The 15,921-nt window shown below is 41.0% G+C and overlaps 1 protein-coding gene across 1 annotated transcript; it reads left to right on the top strand.

The window, feature by feature from the left end:
* The first annotated feature begins 1,003 nt into the window (after positions 1-1,003).
* sae1 (SUMO1 activating enzyme subunit 1) lies at positions 1,004-14,326 on the top strand. Its single transcript, XM_035623718.2, has 9 exons — positions 1,004-1,981; positions 2,469-2,580; positions 2,996-3,169; positions 6,660-6,805; positions 7,049-7,148; positions 7,532-7,637; positions 10,793-10,937; positions 11,711-11,780; positions 13,997-14,326. Exons 1-9 carry the CDS (start codon positions 1,881-1,883, stop codon positions 14,087-14,089), a joined length of 1,047 nt encoding a protein of 348 aa, XP_035479611.1. The 5' UTR covers positions 1,004-1,880; the 3' UTR covers positions 14,090-14,326.
* Positions 14,327-15,921: the final 1,595 nt, after the last annotated feature.

Here is a 15,921-nt window from a genome sequence, read left to right as displayed (position 1 = left end):
GATAGGATGTGTGGATGAAGAATTTTGCCGGGAGATCAGGTTGTTTAATATACAGTCACTCTCAATGTCCGTTATATTAATACCCAAAATAATGTTTTCTCTTACGAGAAGAGTAGACAGTATAGGATGTTGGTTGACAGCCAGTCCTGCAAATCCTCCCAAAATGTACAAACAGTGGCAAAACAAGTGATCAGTAGTTTTAATTTCCATATCGCAGTTATTGTGATCAACATTAAATCCCCGTCTAAGCAGTTAATTGGATGGGTAGATATTGTTTTGGGTTTTAAAATGCACTTCTTTTGTCTTGGGGCTTACAGGATAAGTAATGTTGGTAGTTCTAAATTTTCTTAACTTCTAAGTCAGAAAACAGTTAAATTATGGCATTTCTATTCATTCGTATTGGGTACAGTTTATTATCAAGTGACAACATAAGAGTTGGTTAGAAATTCCCTCATTGTCATTAGCTTGAATTCTGGGTAAATCCATCACATACAATTGTTAATCTATGTTTTTGAACTAATATTCTAACTGAGGCAGGGATCGCTTTGATCACTTATCAAATTGAGCACCTGTGCAAACTATGTCAACTATGTCAGAGACAGTTTCCCTGATCATTAACTAGATGTGTTACTGACCAGATTTTAATTCCAAGACAGCATTCAAACATTCAAAATCAATAGCTTGTAGACCACCATCTTTGTATTCTTTAACTATTACTGATTTCTTAATGTAATGAACCTGATTTTTCCAAATTAAACTAAAGTTAAATTGGTTGATGGTTTTTAGGAATTTATCAGGTATGGCCATCGACTACGCAGGATAAATGCACCTAGCCAAGGATTTTGTCTTGAATATTTAAGGTTTGGCTATTTTTTTCATCTTTGGTTTAATGGATTCCAAGACATTTCACAGAAGATTTGATGGGTTATGACTATCTGTCCATCGAAAATATTCAATTTAACAAGATCAAAGTTTTTAAGTATTGCCAACATTTCTTCTGCCAGGATAAATAGAAATGGAGAAATGTTGCATCCATGTTTTACCCCTCTATTCACGGTGAAACGAGGGGCGGTTCCCCTTAGGGAGAGCTGCTGAACTAGTTGTGTTATAATAGTATGATTATATTGTTACAGAATTTAGGCCCAAAACCACACAAACATAAAACTTTAAACAGAAATAGTTGTTCTAACAACATGTCATACGCCTTGTACAAATGAGGGAATAAAATGAGTCCTTTATCTTTGATCAGAAGGGTGTATTCTAGTAGGTTTTATATGGTTATGTATGGACCTGTTGCAGCAGATATTGAGCTCAACAGTGACCTCCCACTTTTAGAACGGTTCCGGTTCCGGAAGTGAATTCCCCGTTTCCCTCGTTTCACATTGACTTTTCACTAAATCCTTATATAAAGAGTTTTAAGCCTGGAACCAAACCAATAAACCACGAGATGAATCATTAGAATAAAACTTTTTATTGGGAGCGAAATAATAAATAAAAATCGCGTGGAACTACTCACCCCACAAACCATTGCGAATATTTTTTTTCATTTCTTTGTAGAATGTCACTTTTACATGTCGCTATAAACAAATCGACCTGCACCTATCAGCGTTTCTTCTCGTCAAATATTAAAAACTTTATTTATGGTCCTGACGATGTCGCCTGTAATGAACGACTCCGCCTCTTCCACACGAACGCGCTCGTTACCGGAGACAATAATAATGATAATCATTCAAAAATGCGAGTGCACGTCTTTTGTTTTGTTCTGTTGACGTCATCACCCAGCGCCCATTCAGCGGGACCGTCGCGGCATTCGAAACATATATGTGCCTGAACAATACGTTCACTTTACACCGAAAGTACCGTCTTTAGAGTAAACCGACATGATCGACACGATCGAGAAGGAGGACCCGGTCATCAGCGAGGAGGAGGCGGCCCAGTACGACCGCCAGATTCGACTGTGGGGGCTGGATGCACAGAAGAGGTCTGTTATCTTCGTTAGCTCGTCAGGCTAATCGGCGGTGCAGCGGGAGGGCTGGCTTGTCGCACCCTTGGTGCACCGGTCTTCACCGAAGTGATTGACTTAACTTTTTTGTTTGTTTTAGATTTGCGTGCAGCTGTTTAATCATGATTGAATCATGCTGCATGGGGCATATTCATTGATAATATAAATATTGACCCTTTTCTAGTCTTTGCATTGTCCACACACACACACACACACACACACACACACACGGTTGTACTGCGGATCCTTCCCCTCATACTAGCGTTTAATGAGAGTCTAACAGAAAAAAAAAATGAAATGCTCCTTGCATGCAATACTCATAGTTGTACTTGTGGGTTGTTGCTGAGCTTGTCTCTTAACCTGTGTGTGTGTGTGTGTGTGTGTGTGTGTGTGTGTGTGGTTGGTTCAAATAAAGATACATTTGTTGAATGGGTCACATGAATCAGCATGTGTTTTGTTTTCACAGGTTGCGAGGGTCCCGCGTGCTCCTGGCAGGTTTAGGTGGTCTGGGGGCGGAAGTGGCCAAAAACCTGATCCTGGCAGGAGTTAAAGGACTCACTCTGTTGGATCATGAACAGGTACTGTACATATTACACAGGATATGGTCTTCAATTTGAATTAATAAATCTTTGTTTTCAGGGTGTCAATTTAGCATCTCTGTGGAAGCCAATGCAGAGATGCTAACACTGGAGAAATATGATCTCTTTTTTCTAGTTCCTGTCAGACTCTATAGAATGCAATAACATCTTAATTCTGACATCATATAGTTTTGAAGATAATTTGTATTCTATAGCATACTGTCTTTGCACTTTCTGGTCTTGTGTGAGTAAACAAATTGGTTATTCTTTGGAAAACAACCATTGGAGATAAATCCACATCCAGAAAGAACCTTAAGCTATGAGTGGAGAGTCATGGCCTCCAAGGAAGCTCTATTACACAGGTACAATACAATCCTTATCGTGCTATGCATTTCCTGTTTGTGTGTCCCACTAGGTATCAGAGGAGTCATGTCGAGCTCAGTTCCTGGTTCCGGTGACGGCTCAGGGTCAGAATCGGGCTAAGGCCTCTCTGGAGCGAGCACAGAACCTCAACCCAATGGTGGAAGTCCACGCCGACCCAGACAGAGTGGAAGACAAACCAGATGACTTCTTTCTGCAATTTGATGCAGTGAGTGCAATGTTGGAAATCAGATGTTGGAATTTGCGAAAGGAGAACACACCCTAAATACTTATAGTCAACGATTTACCTCTGTGCAGTCCTGTCTGATTTTTTTTGTGTTAATAGGTTTTTCTAATACTGTTTGTACAGTAGCATTTTTCTTCTCAGGTGCATCGAACTAGTGTGAGCACCTAATCTTGTACTACACATTGTGGCCATTAGATGTCACCTGCAGCCCATATCTGACATGAAAAGCTCTCTTCACGTCTCGCTCTGTCAGGCCCCAGGACCGAAACACGGCTTTGAGCTGATCTCTACAAAGTGGGGTTGTAGTATTGGCAACAACAGGGCTTTTTCTTTTTTAAGAGATTAATTTCTTTCATACAAATGTCTTTTCAGCTGTCGTTTCATTTGACCCGTTTCACATTTTGTTATGCAGCAGCATAATATGTTAGAATCATGTGAATTAATTACTTCCCTCACCAATTTTGCACTCGATACCCCATAATGACAAAGTGAAAACAGACATTTTGACATTTTAGCAAACTTGTTCAAATGGAAATATAAAACGAGCAGCTCAGATCAAGTGATCTGATTGGTTCATAGCCGTGGTATTTTGAGCGTATACCACGGCTATGACGTCGAATCACTTTGCACATGTCCATATCACTCCGAGTCTGCGGAAGTAACGACGTAAGTGGACGTGAGTAGCGCTACTGAGTAGCTACGGAGTGAGGTTGAGGAAACTTACAAGACGCTTGTGATTTAGCGTCATGACAAAAGGTCTGAACACCTATGTCAATGTAATATTTAAGCAATAGCTCACGACAGGCCGTGGTATATGCTCATTATACCACAGTTACGGGGGCGTTGTTCTCTATAAACTCTATGAATCTCTTTGAATGTACCAGCCAAAACCCTTGAACCGAATCAAACTCCTCCAGCAATCCTCATCCAACCTGACAGAGCGTTGCTAACTTTGAGAGAGTCTGCAGAGAAGAATGGGCGGAAATCCCCAAATGTAGATCTGCCAAGCTTTTTGAATCATACCCTCGAGGCTGTAATTGCTGCCCAAGGTGCTCCAGCTAAGTACTGAATGAAGGGTTCGAAAACTAATGTCAGTGTTTTTCCATTTTGTTACATTTTCTAAAAATTATAAAAATGCAGCTTTTGCATTATCATTGTCGGATATTGAGTGTAGGTTGACAAGGAATTTCTTTTACTATTAGGCTGCAACATAACTTAATTTTTTTTAAAAAGCAACAGGGTCTGATTATACTTTACTATAATCAACATTATACTGTAGATATTATATTTTTCAGTTAAAAAGTTATTTCAGTTGTTTCCTTTCATTTCCACAGGCAGCGTTACACATACAAAGAATGTATAATTTTTTTAAAACATCATCAGAAGAACCCCCCCTCCCCCTCCTGTTGTGTCTGATTTGTCGGCAGCTTTCCTCCCTCTGGGGGTGCTAAGAGAGGGTCAGCTGGAGGGAGGAGGAAGAGTCGGACGGGAAGAAGAGAAAGACGATATCAGTAAAACAAAGTGAAGTGAGGACAGGATGAGATGGAGGACAAAGCAAGGGAGGAAGAGCTGGTCAGAGAAGAGAAGGTGGCATCATTTAAAAGGCTGGAGAGGGGGGTCTCACTCCTTCTCTTTCTCTCTCCCTCCCTCTCTCTCTCTCTGCTGTGGACCACATCACTTTCATGTGGTTCCACGGATGTGTCTGCATGTGGCTCAGTGGGAATATGGAGGGTGATTAAAGTGGAGCGGTTGGAGTGTGATCACAGTTTTCATACGAGTGGCCTAATTACCGAAGGATGGAAACAATGGAAAAACACACACTGTCCATCTGGTACTTAGAGGGGAGAGAGTAAATCTGACAATCTACCGAGACTCTCTCACTTTCTTTGCCTGTTTATACTACGGGGAAAAAAAAATCTGGATCTGAATGAACTGCAAAATTTGCTGTTTCTTTCACATTCAAAGCACACAAAAACCTTGTTATCCTTTTTCCTCTCTTCTTGCGCGAGAGATAAAAACAAAGCAGACCAATACAGATATGTCCTACTTGAAATTACTAGTATTATGCGAATTTGGCTATTATGTTATTTCACTGTTTATGGGTCATAGATTGATTTTCATTAAGAACACAGGTTTTCTGCCATTAATTCCACCCTTAAGAGAAAAAAAGAAGATTTCGGTTTTCCTTCATTCCTCCCATATTTTTCTTGTTTTTCTGATCTGATGCTTTAATTGCATGCTTTTTTTTCTGGGTCAAGCAATTGTTGCTTATCATTATTTTCCATAGGAAAAAGGGTAGATTAATGGCTGATCTTGCATGTTCGCCAGACTGCTCCAACCTGTGTCAAAGATGAAGCTGAGATATTCTGTTTTACTTAGCGTGTCAGATTGAATTACTTGTGGACTGTGTATGTTCCAAATGGTGAGATCCTAGTAAATGTTGATGATCTGTTATCTCGAGACAAGTAAAACCATTCAAAGTATTTAGCAACACTGGTCCATGACTGGCCTGCCGGCTGCTGTGCTCTGAAAACTCAGATACCAAAGATGTAGCATCAGTCCTCTCTGTGGTCTAAGGGTGTTTTTGGGTGTGCTGGACTGGGACGGCAGGATAAGGTTGTTTACAGTCAGACTCCAATCCACCCTGATTTGACCATGGTACACTGTGTCACTGTGTTGGCTTTAGCCTTGTTTGGTCATTCGGCTGCTTCTCTAGGTGTGTCTCAGTCTGGAGGCCGGCAGTTATTTTGTTGTTCAAGGGATCCAGCAGACTGAAAGATACTCATGAATTTGTCTTTAGGATTGCAGCAAAATCTCCAAAGCAAAACATGCCGTCTATGTTTCCCTCTGGGATTAACGTGAAAATAGAAATATGATTTGATATTTTCCGCTATTGAAAGCAGTTTTATTGTAATGTTAATAGAAATGTAAGTGAAGTGAGTGAATAACAGCAGAAAAACAAAGCAGCAGGGTGGTGGAGGCGGAGAAGGTGCCCAACCGAGCAACGCAGTGGGAGTTCAGTTTCACTAATTTTCATTTTTTAAGAGATTAAAGTTTCAGAAGGTTATAGAAAATTCAAATTGTTATTGACAGCCAGAGGTACATGAACATCCAGTCTCTACACAAAGGAGGATCCAATTATTTATAGAAATGCAAAGGGACGATTTCTTTGAGTTGTTTGGCTCATTTGAAAGGAGTCTCTTAAACACTGAGGTGTGAACTTCACTTCTCTGATAAATGTAATTTTTTAACTATAGATTGTTGATATTGAATATAGAAGCTTCAGTTCAGATATAACCAGATTTACATGTATCTCTGGATCATGCTTTGTATTAGTTAACCTTGGTTGACTTTGTCCTGTAACCTCCAGGTTCTAAATCCCTGAAGCAGCTGCACAAGTCCACCTCAAAGACACTATTACAATTATTTCAAAAGGAGAACGTCAACTTTTTTGTGTTTTTGTGTCCGTCAGGTGTGTCTCATTGGCTGCTCCAGAGACCTGATGGTGCGGGTCGACCAGCTCTGTTCTCAGCGCAACATCAAGGTCTTCTGCGGGGACGTCTACGGTTACTACGGTTACATGTTCTGCAACCTTGGACAGGAGCACAACTACGTAGAGTGAGTGTGAGCAGTGATCCAAAGTGTGGACGTGGGGAATGTCAATTTATTTATTTTTTTAAAGTCTAATAAGTTCAGCAAAACAGCAACAATCAATTTTTCTCGATCAAATCACACACAGCCCCTTTAAGCCACGGTACATTCCAGTGGTGCGGTAACTAAATTGGTCTTCGGAAGAATCTCATCTTGTGTTTGCTGATAATGTCGGAATATCTTTGGTCTTCACCTTCTCTCTCTCTTTAGGGAGAAACTTAAAGTGGTAAAACCGACTCGAGATTCTAACGACGGCCCGGAGGCAAAGAAAGCCAAAGTCGACCTGAACGAGACCACCATGGTGAAAAAGGTACAGTGGGTGGATGAAGACCACATTTCACTGTCGAATAATGTCCATTTTATCTTAGTAACCAAAGATATTTATTATCTGTTGTGTGGAAAGAAAAATTACTTCCTTGAAACAGAGGCTGGAGGAACGCAGCTGAAAATGTTAAGATAGGAGAAGTGACTGTCTTATCTTCTACTTATCTGCTTCCTAAAATGAAAGATTTTGTTGTTTCTTACATTAAATAGACATGAGTCAAATCCTTCTCAACTGTGTGTTTAGTTGGAATTAATTCTCCCAAATATATCCAAACAAACTATAGTAAAAATGTTTTTAGATACTCCATGTTTGTCCTAAAAATGATTTATTAACATAATTTTTTTTCTATTTAACCTCGAACCAATCAGACAGCCAGCTTCTGCACCCTGAAGGAGGCTCTGGAGGTTGACTGGACGAGTGAGAAGGCCAAAGCTGGTCTGAAGAGAACACCAGTGGACTACTTTCTGCTTCATGGTAATGAGAAGTGTCAATTTATAAAACAAGTAAAGAAATATAAATGCTTTAGTGTTATTTATGTCATTTTAGATTCAAAACCTTTAGCGGGTTTTTTTTGTGTGGAATATTCCTTTGCTGGGATCCGTCCCATGTCCCCTCCTTCCACCAAGTTTCATGGACATGGACATGCAGCTTTTGCGTAATCCTGCTGAAAAACATACAGAGAATCAAACAAATGGGGTGAAAACACAACTTCCTGGGCGGAGGTCATCATCAGTGGTTGGAACTAGGGCTGCAACTAACGATAATGGTCATAATCGATCAATCTGTCAATTATTATCTTGATTAATCGATTAGTTGTTTTGTCCATAAAATGGTGAAAAATGTTGATCGAGTTTCTCAAAACCTGATTTCCTGGTTTGGAGACAACTAGAATTTCCATAAAGAGAGCCGATCAGACGTCACAAAGAATTGCGTTTTAGAAAAAAGTATAGAAATTTGAAACTGAAAATGCGTAGGAACTGAAACACACACTGTAAACATGCAAAAGTACTGGATCCAATTTAGCTGGTACACTGTCACAGCACATGCCCGGAGGGGAGTCGTGTCCAGAACGTTTGTTAAAGGCCATCCTTACGCAAAGGGCGAAGTGTTAAATTCAATCTCGGCCAAGCGATGTTGGTGGTGTTTGAAAAGCACAAGCAAAGTCGTATTAAGAATTTGCAAAATTCAATAAGCAAGTCAGTGGGGGGAAAACACCCACCATAGTTATGCTGAGTTGCACCTGAATAATTACATATGGTCTGTTTTTTCACGTGTAGGAACTATTCCCCCCTCAAGAACTTTAAATAAATCTAAATCGTACCTCCTTGTTTTGAGGTTATTTACAGTGTCTGACGAGCTTCTCTTAAGACTTGTTATTGTCCCCCCTCCCCTGGCCCTGCACCATCCCCGAACACTGCACGATAGTTTCCATCACAGGTTGTCCATGGCCAGTCATGTGCACCGAGCGTAGAATGGAGAACAGCCCGACACTTCCACCTACACACTACAAGCGGACAACAACAGGAAATAACCCGAAAATGGTTAATGGGTGCACACTTGTAAATTCTGAAAAGTTTTTTTTGTATAAATGGAGTAAATAATGAAAATTCAGTTCAGCTTTGGCGGGACACATAATACACGAATATGTAACGGAACAGAGCTTTTTTGTTCTATTTACTATGACATTTGAATATAATGTAGAGTTCATAATATTCTTTGATTCTATGTAGATTCTGCATTTAGAGTGAAATCACTTTTTACTGGATTTTTTTTAATGCAACAACGCTGCAGCATCCAGGCAGCATCAATGAAAAAAAAACAGACAAGAGTCTTGGTTTTACTTTAACTTGAAGATATAAGTTATAACATAAGTTATTATTTGCTATTAACGTATCCAAACTCCAGCAATAAAAAGTAATATCAGCCTTGACTCGTTTCGATTGTGGCAATGGCGTTTTTTTATGATTTCCGCTCAAAAAAACCCCACACCAATGATGTATTAATTTAAACAGTTTCATGACTTCTAAACGACACAACTACTAAACAGAACACACAGGTACAGTTTTATTCTGAACATCTTGCCTGCTTTGTGCCAGATGTCGCCACACTCTGAAACCCACCCATCCTTCACTGTCTTGCTTTGTATGTATTTTTTTTCTTCTTTTTTCATGAAGGCGAGACAGTAGGCAGCGTTTTTTTTTTTCCTTCGCTGTTTCTATAATTGGAGCTACCAGTTGTTGTTTTGGGCGACCGATGAGGAAGTGGCTCTTCCTCTGTTACAACTGCTTACTGACTCACTAGGAACAGTCGGGTGATCTCAACCATGCGTGTGTGTGTGTGTGTGATTTATCATTATAATCTTTCATCTACATAATTCCCTTTATCAATGTATTGGCAATCTGACACACAGTGACCAATTTGAGGAAAGTTTGCATAGATATTTTGATAAAAAGGAAACAGAAACATAAAATCCTGTTTATTACAGCATATAAAAAATAAAAGATGTACTAAATCCTACTCAGACGCATGTCTCGCTTTAAAAAATCGACATTCTCCTACTCACTTTGCCAAATAAGCATGCTCCAATTCACTGAGCAGATAATTTTCTAAATATGGAACAAACAAATTTTTTTTCCTGTATTTGACCTTCATGAGCAGGTTTTGACATAAATGGCCTCAAATATTTTCCCCCACCCATACTCTGCATATGAAGGTTGAGAGATACTATCGCTGCTCCATCCATGTACACGCTATTAAATTCCGTGATGAAATTCTGTTTGATGTCCTGTCTGGCACAGGCTTGAGGGTGACGCCTTTCGTGCCAGTCTCTAACTTTCTACTAGTTTCTCTGATAAAGTGCAGAGCTGAGGTCTGAAAATGATTCATCGGCACTACTACTGTGTGTGTGTGTGTGTGTGTGTGTGTGTGTGTGTGTGTGTGTGTGTGTGTGTGTGTGTGTGTGTGTGTGTGTGTGTGTGTGTGTGTGTGTGTGTGTGTGTGTGTGTGTGTGTGTGTGTGTGTGTGTGTGTGTGTGTGTGTGTGTGTGTGTGTGTGTGTACGTACGCGCGCTTGTGTGTGTGTGTGGTGGAAATGGCTGTGGGAGGATTTGACTTCCTCATGTAGTTTAACTTAATGGATGAACAGGAAATATGGGGGCGAAGTGTTGATATGTGTGCCCGGCTGGTGCAGTTGGAGAAGTCAGTTGCCGTTTGAAATATTTCTCATGACAAAATAAAGTGCACACTTTTGATTTTTATAATCTGTCCTGAAGCTGTTATTTTCCCCTCCTTCATTGAGCATGTGGAGATTCAAGCGTGTTTGATCACATGCATCAGTCTCTGTGTGTGCATGCACTTGACTTGATGTGTGGAAACGTGGGTCTAATCGGATGAAGTGGTTGATGGTGCAACCACATACTGATCTTATCCTGTTTCAAAGTCAGCAGCAGTCAAGATGAGATGTTGTCTTTCCACAAGATGATAATACACTGTGGAAGTAACGTCACAAAGCATGATGAAATATGAATGACGATAGTGCAATGCATTATACGGAAAATATTGCTCTAGAAAAATCGGTCCAAACTCGTTTCCAGCCTCACAACTGTCATTTATTTGCCTCCTTCCCTACAGTTCTGTTGAAGTTTCGCAGAGACGAGGGTCGTGACCCCGACCCACAGTCCTTCTCGGGAGACGGTCAGCTCCTGAGACAGATCCGTGACGACGTCCTGGAGGCGTTGGCCGTCCGCAGTGACCTCTTGAATGATGACTTCATCAGGTACAGAGCGCCGTTAGCGTGACGTGAAGTTAACACATGTGGGACAGGAAGTGGTGCCTCTAAATCAAGACACTAGAGCTAAAAGTTAGAAACACTGATACTTACAACACCAATAACCTATGTTGGAATTAATGTAAAGATGTCTTTCTGTGGCCCTGTGCGCTGATCCAGTGGTGTACGCAGGGCTGGTTTGGTGAGTTGGCCATAAGAAAATATCACACAATATGTCAGTGTCCTAATAAAGACACCGTGTTTCATTTTATCCTTGTCATACTGAGCTGCCCAGGCTAAACCTTTCTTGCCAAAATGATAACTGAATGTACAGACAAATCAATAAAGCACTATGCAGGATCGTAGAAATGGAAAAGAATGGTCATAGAAATACCATTTTAAATCAAGGTTTTTAAGCAAAAAAATTATAATCTTTGCCACCTGCAGATCTCTTACTACCTGTGTTCATTTCTTATGTTTCATAGCTACAATTCCACTTTTACCACTCACACCATGTATCTATTTTTTTTCTGAAATGACTTTGCAAGTTTATTATGAATCAATAATTATAAGATAAGTTATGCAACCACATACTGGCAGTGAAAAGGCATCTAGTTCGACACTCGCTAGACATCACACCATCCAAATTAGCTGGCAAAGCAGGTGTCCAGAGATTTTAAGTCTCTAGAACCAGTAACTTTCTCAACTTTTCACTTCCTTAACTTCACACTTTGTGTTTTATTCACACTGTTGATACGTTTCCTCGTACTGTCCGTCCTCAGCTACTGCTTTTCTGAGATGTCCCCTGTGTGTGCTGTCATGGGAGGAGTTCTGGGACAGGAAGTCGTCAAGGTAAACATGTGAACACAACGAAGCCTTTCACGTTATCATCTCTGACCTCTGAAATGATGAAGATGGCTGGTCTGCAGGAGAGATGGTCGGCCGACAGGTGGCCGCTCAGCTGGTTCTGGGTCAGATCCAGAAGGGGGTTTCACTGTGACCACAGTTAAAACACAGTGTGACGATCCGGCAGCAGCCTCTCAATTAGAGCCATGGTTTATAGTGTCCTAGAGCTGAACAACATAATACATTCATTGGTTTAGGAACATAAAAGACCATAATGGGACCATATGAAGGAAATCCAATGGAAGACGTGTCTGAACAACACTGTACTTACAGTATTTGCTGTAGTGCAGAGTCTGATCCATGTTCACTCAAACTAACTCGCATAGACAGACTTTGAAGTTGTGTCCTGCAGCACGATGTTTTACAGTAACTGTAAAACATCGTGCTGAAACTAAGTCGATCAATAAACTTTACTTTCAAAGATCACAGTGAAAATGGTAAAGTTTAAACTGTGAATTTCACTGAATATTAAACAATTAGAAATGGTAAGTGTTAAATATGAAGACAAAGCCCTCTAATAATATTATGTATGCATCTCGTTGGCATGTTAACCCCCTCAGGCTGATGTGTATAGTATTTGAAACAACTGAGGAACAACGTGCATCATTCCTTTGAGTTTGTGAACATCCAGTCACCGATGGACTAATTGGTCTTCGCTTGCTTGGTTCCACCGTGAATTCTTAAATTGACAGAGATCTTGAGGAACGCACAAAGCTTTGCATCTCATCTTTTACCCAGTTTGATAAGGATTATGCTGAGTTTGTTTTTGTTGGAATCTCCGCAAAAAGGAGGAATTATTGGTACGATATGTGTGTAAGTCCATTACTTTTCCTCTGATGGGACAGTGTGGTAACTAAGCTTGTTAGAATCATTAGGATTCATCTCGCAGTTGAAAACATCATCATTATTTAATGCACAAAGTCCAACTCAACGAATGTGGAGAAGTGGGCTGTTCTCTGAGTGCATGACCTGAATAAGATTTCACTTAAAAGTTAGAGGGGATACAAGACCATTTTTCTCTGAGCCTGGTACGCGGTGGCCTCAGACTGAGGTAAACGGAGGAGTTCAGGTCAGGGTAAGTGTCTGGTGTGTGTGTGTGTGTGTGTGGGGGGGGGCAGGGAGGAGACTGACAGCTCAGAGTCAGACTGCATTATATTGGCACAAGGCCAACCTCTCTCTACATCATGATGAAATCCACTGCAACTGGACGGCTGAAGTCTCACCGGGTGAATCTGACCGATTTCCCTTTCTCTCTTTCACACAAACAAACACCGATTGAACTCTGAGGAACTTAAAGGGGCAATATTAAGCAACTTTGGAGAAAGATTGTTTGTTGATTTTCTGACTGCGCCTCGGGTGTGGGAGACAGACGTGCCAACCACAAGGCCAAAACCCCTGACCATGTGGTCCGCACCATTTTTTGTTGTTTTAAAGAGCCAGGGCTGTATAGAAAAAAGAGAAATTTCTTTTCTCCCAGCGCACACACAGAACCAACACCTAGCGGACCGCAAGGAAATGTTTGCTGAATTTTACAAAGAGTGTATTGGATTAAAATCGCTTCCTGCCCCTTTAAAGTGTTACAGGCAGGTATTGTCTGTGCGGTCTACAGGCCGTAATACAATGACAACGCTTACCCTAGCTCCCTCCCACAGTCCAAAACATGACGGCTGTGGTTACCTGGCGACTCAAAATTTCCCGTAGATGTGAATGTGAATGGTGTGTTGGCCCTGTGATGGACTGGCAACCTGTCCAGGGTGAACCCCGCCTCTTGCCCAATGTGAGCTGGGATCCAACCCCTGCAACTCTTAAAGGATTATCAGTAGAGATAATGGATTTTCACTAATGGTAAACGGACTGTATTACAGTTGTTGTTGTTGTGTTTTCAATTGCTAACAAGCATCACTCCATACTGAGCATCACACAAATGATGGAATTTCATCTTTGAGGTTGGCCACGGAGTCACCTTGACGATGTTTCCTGCCAAAATATTTTGTGGCATTTAAAAATGTTTAAAAAGTGAAAAGAAAACCTCTATATAATATCCAATTTGTATAATCATATTCACATAGACAAAATCCTATCAGTATGACTAATGGTTCCTTAAAAACAGCCTTGCAAAGTGTCATTCATCTTTCCCTCTGTCACTCTGTGTTTCGCTTCAGGCTCTCTCCCAAAGAGACGCTCCCCACCGCAACTTCTTCTTCTTCGATGGTCGTAAAGGCAACGGCGTGGTCGACTACTTTGGACCAAACTAAACACCTGTCGAACCTGTGCACCGGACGGTTTTACGCTCAAATACAAGTCTTTTTCCTCAGTGTGTTCCATCAGATAATTTATATCAGCTCTTGCTCCACAAGTCATGAAATGCATCTGTTGTACCTTCTTCCTTTGTCATTTAATCCATTTTCCCAAAGAATCAAAAACTCTCTTGAGAAAATTGGGATTTTCTTTTTTTTTTAACATTTGCTAATAAAACTTTGTTTAGTAAAACACTTTTGCCTCAGTTCTCTCAGATATATGAAGCCAACAAATCTGTTGTTTAATGCCTGTATTCTGATCCAGACCAGGAATAGCATTCATGTGCTACTGGGGAAATCATGAAATCTGGGACTTCAGCTGCACTGTAGCATCAGCATGTTTTTTTCTGAAAATGTATTTTGTCCATGATCTTATGATACTTAAGTTCAGTAAATTAGATGAACTTCTACAGTGAGTACGAAACAATTGACATACAGATGTTGTGCAGATAAGCAGGCTTCACTCCTAAGAACTTCATCTTATATTCTTATATACTTCAAAGTTTCCAAAGATGTCTGACATGCCATGGTGGATGATAATAAAATTGTGGGGGCTGGGGACCCAAAACATGTTTAATTTTCCATTTGATACAAACCTGCAACCATAAAATACGGTGGCTTTGATTTTATTATATACAGGGGTTACCACATGCAGTGTTAAAAGTGTTTGGGTTGGAGTATAAATCAAACCTGTGCTGTTAAGAATCACAGTTACAATAAAACCAATCAGCGTGGTGGATCTAAAGGGGAAAGACAGATGATAGATACTGTAGATATGTGTGTGACTATAACCTCACACCGCCTGTGTGAGTGTGACTCATCCAACCAAACATGGCAACATGCAGCAGAGTTACAGGTGCGGACGGGGGTGGCCGTGTCTGACCTCAGCCCCTGGGAGCGGCTGGTGGTTGAACCTGTAGATCCTGAACTGCAGAGATGTGACTTGGATGGAAAATAATGGCATTTTGTTTTGATGCAGTTTAACTGTGCAAGTGGTGACTGCTGCCTGTTTGCTGCAGCAACAGCAGATAGAGTAAAATCAGTGTGGGTGTTCTTCACTCTGCCGTTTACCCCCCAAAATTAGATATTAACTAACTAGCTTCAGAAATGAGCGACAATTATGGTGGGATATGAAGTGACACAAGTGCACTTTTGAGTAGTGTGGTGTTCGCAGCTGGTTGAGGAGCGCAGAGCAAAACAAGACCAGCTTTGAAGGAAACCAGAGGAGAGATTAGGCAGCGCACTGCGTGTGTGCTACTGCTCTTTTTCTGGGATTTAGAGAGGAGATTAATTACGGAACGTCCCTTTAAGCTCATTCTGCCCTGTAATTAAACCTCAGCTCTTATCTGCCAACACAAACGTTCGTTACACTCTTAGTGCACTCAAGGCGACATGCTGACTCTACTATTCTCTAACTTTTTCTCTGCATTCCCCTTCTGTCTTCCTCTCATTTCTTTCTCTCTCTCTTTCATGTTCTGTATTTTCTCTCTCTCACACACACACACACACAAACGCTCAGTTAAATCCCTACCCAGTGCCCCTGCTGTGTGGTCACTCTCTCTGTGTCGGCCTCCACTTAGCAGCAAAGACCAAGTGTCTGTTGTTGCAGCCAATCAGATCCCAGACTTTGCTCTCGGGGCTGCGTGATTGGCCCATTCTGCAGAGGAGTTTAAGTGAGGATATCTAGTCCCAATGCTGTCTGCTGTTTGTCTGTAACAGACAAGTGTGTGTGTGTGTGTGTGTGTGTGTGTGTGTGTGTGTGTGTGTATTCGGTGTGTTCTGCCGATTAT

The sequence above is a fragment of the Scophthalmus maximus genome, chromosome 11 (assembly GCF_022379125.1).
Source record: "Scophthalmus maximus strain ysfricsl-2021 chromosome 11, ASM2237912v1, whole genome shotgun sequence".
NCBI classification, from domain to species: Eukaryota; Metazoa; Chordata; class Actinopteri; order Pleuronectiformes; family Scophthalmidae; genus Scophthalmus; species Scophthalmus maximus.
This window is presented reverse-complemented; position numbering and strand designations above follow the sequence as displayed.

Coding starts and splice junctions, on each gene's coding strand:
- sae1 (XM_035623718.2), top strand. CDS start 1,881: ATGATCGACACGATCGAGAAGGAGGACCCGGTCATCAGCGAGGAGGAG. Junction 7,149..7,531: donor AGACCACCATGGTGAAAAAG/GTACAGTGGGTG, acceptor CGAACCAATCAG/ACAGCCAGCTTCTGCACCCT. Junction 10,938..11,710: donor TTGAATGATGACTTCATCAG/GTACAGAGCGCC, acceptor GTCCGTCCTCAG/CTACTGCTTTTCTGAGATGT.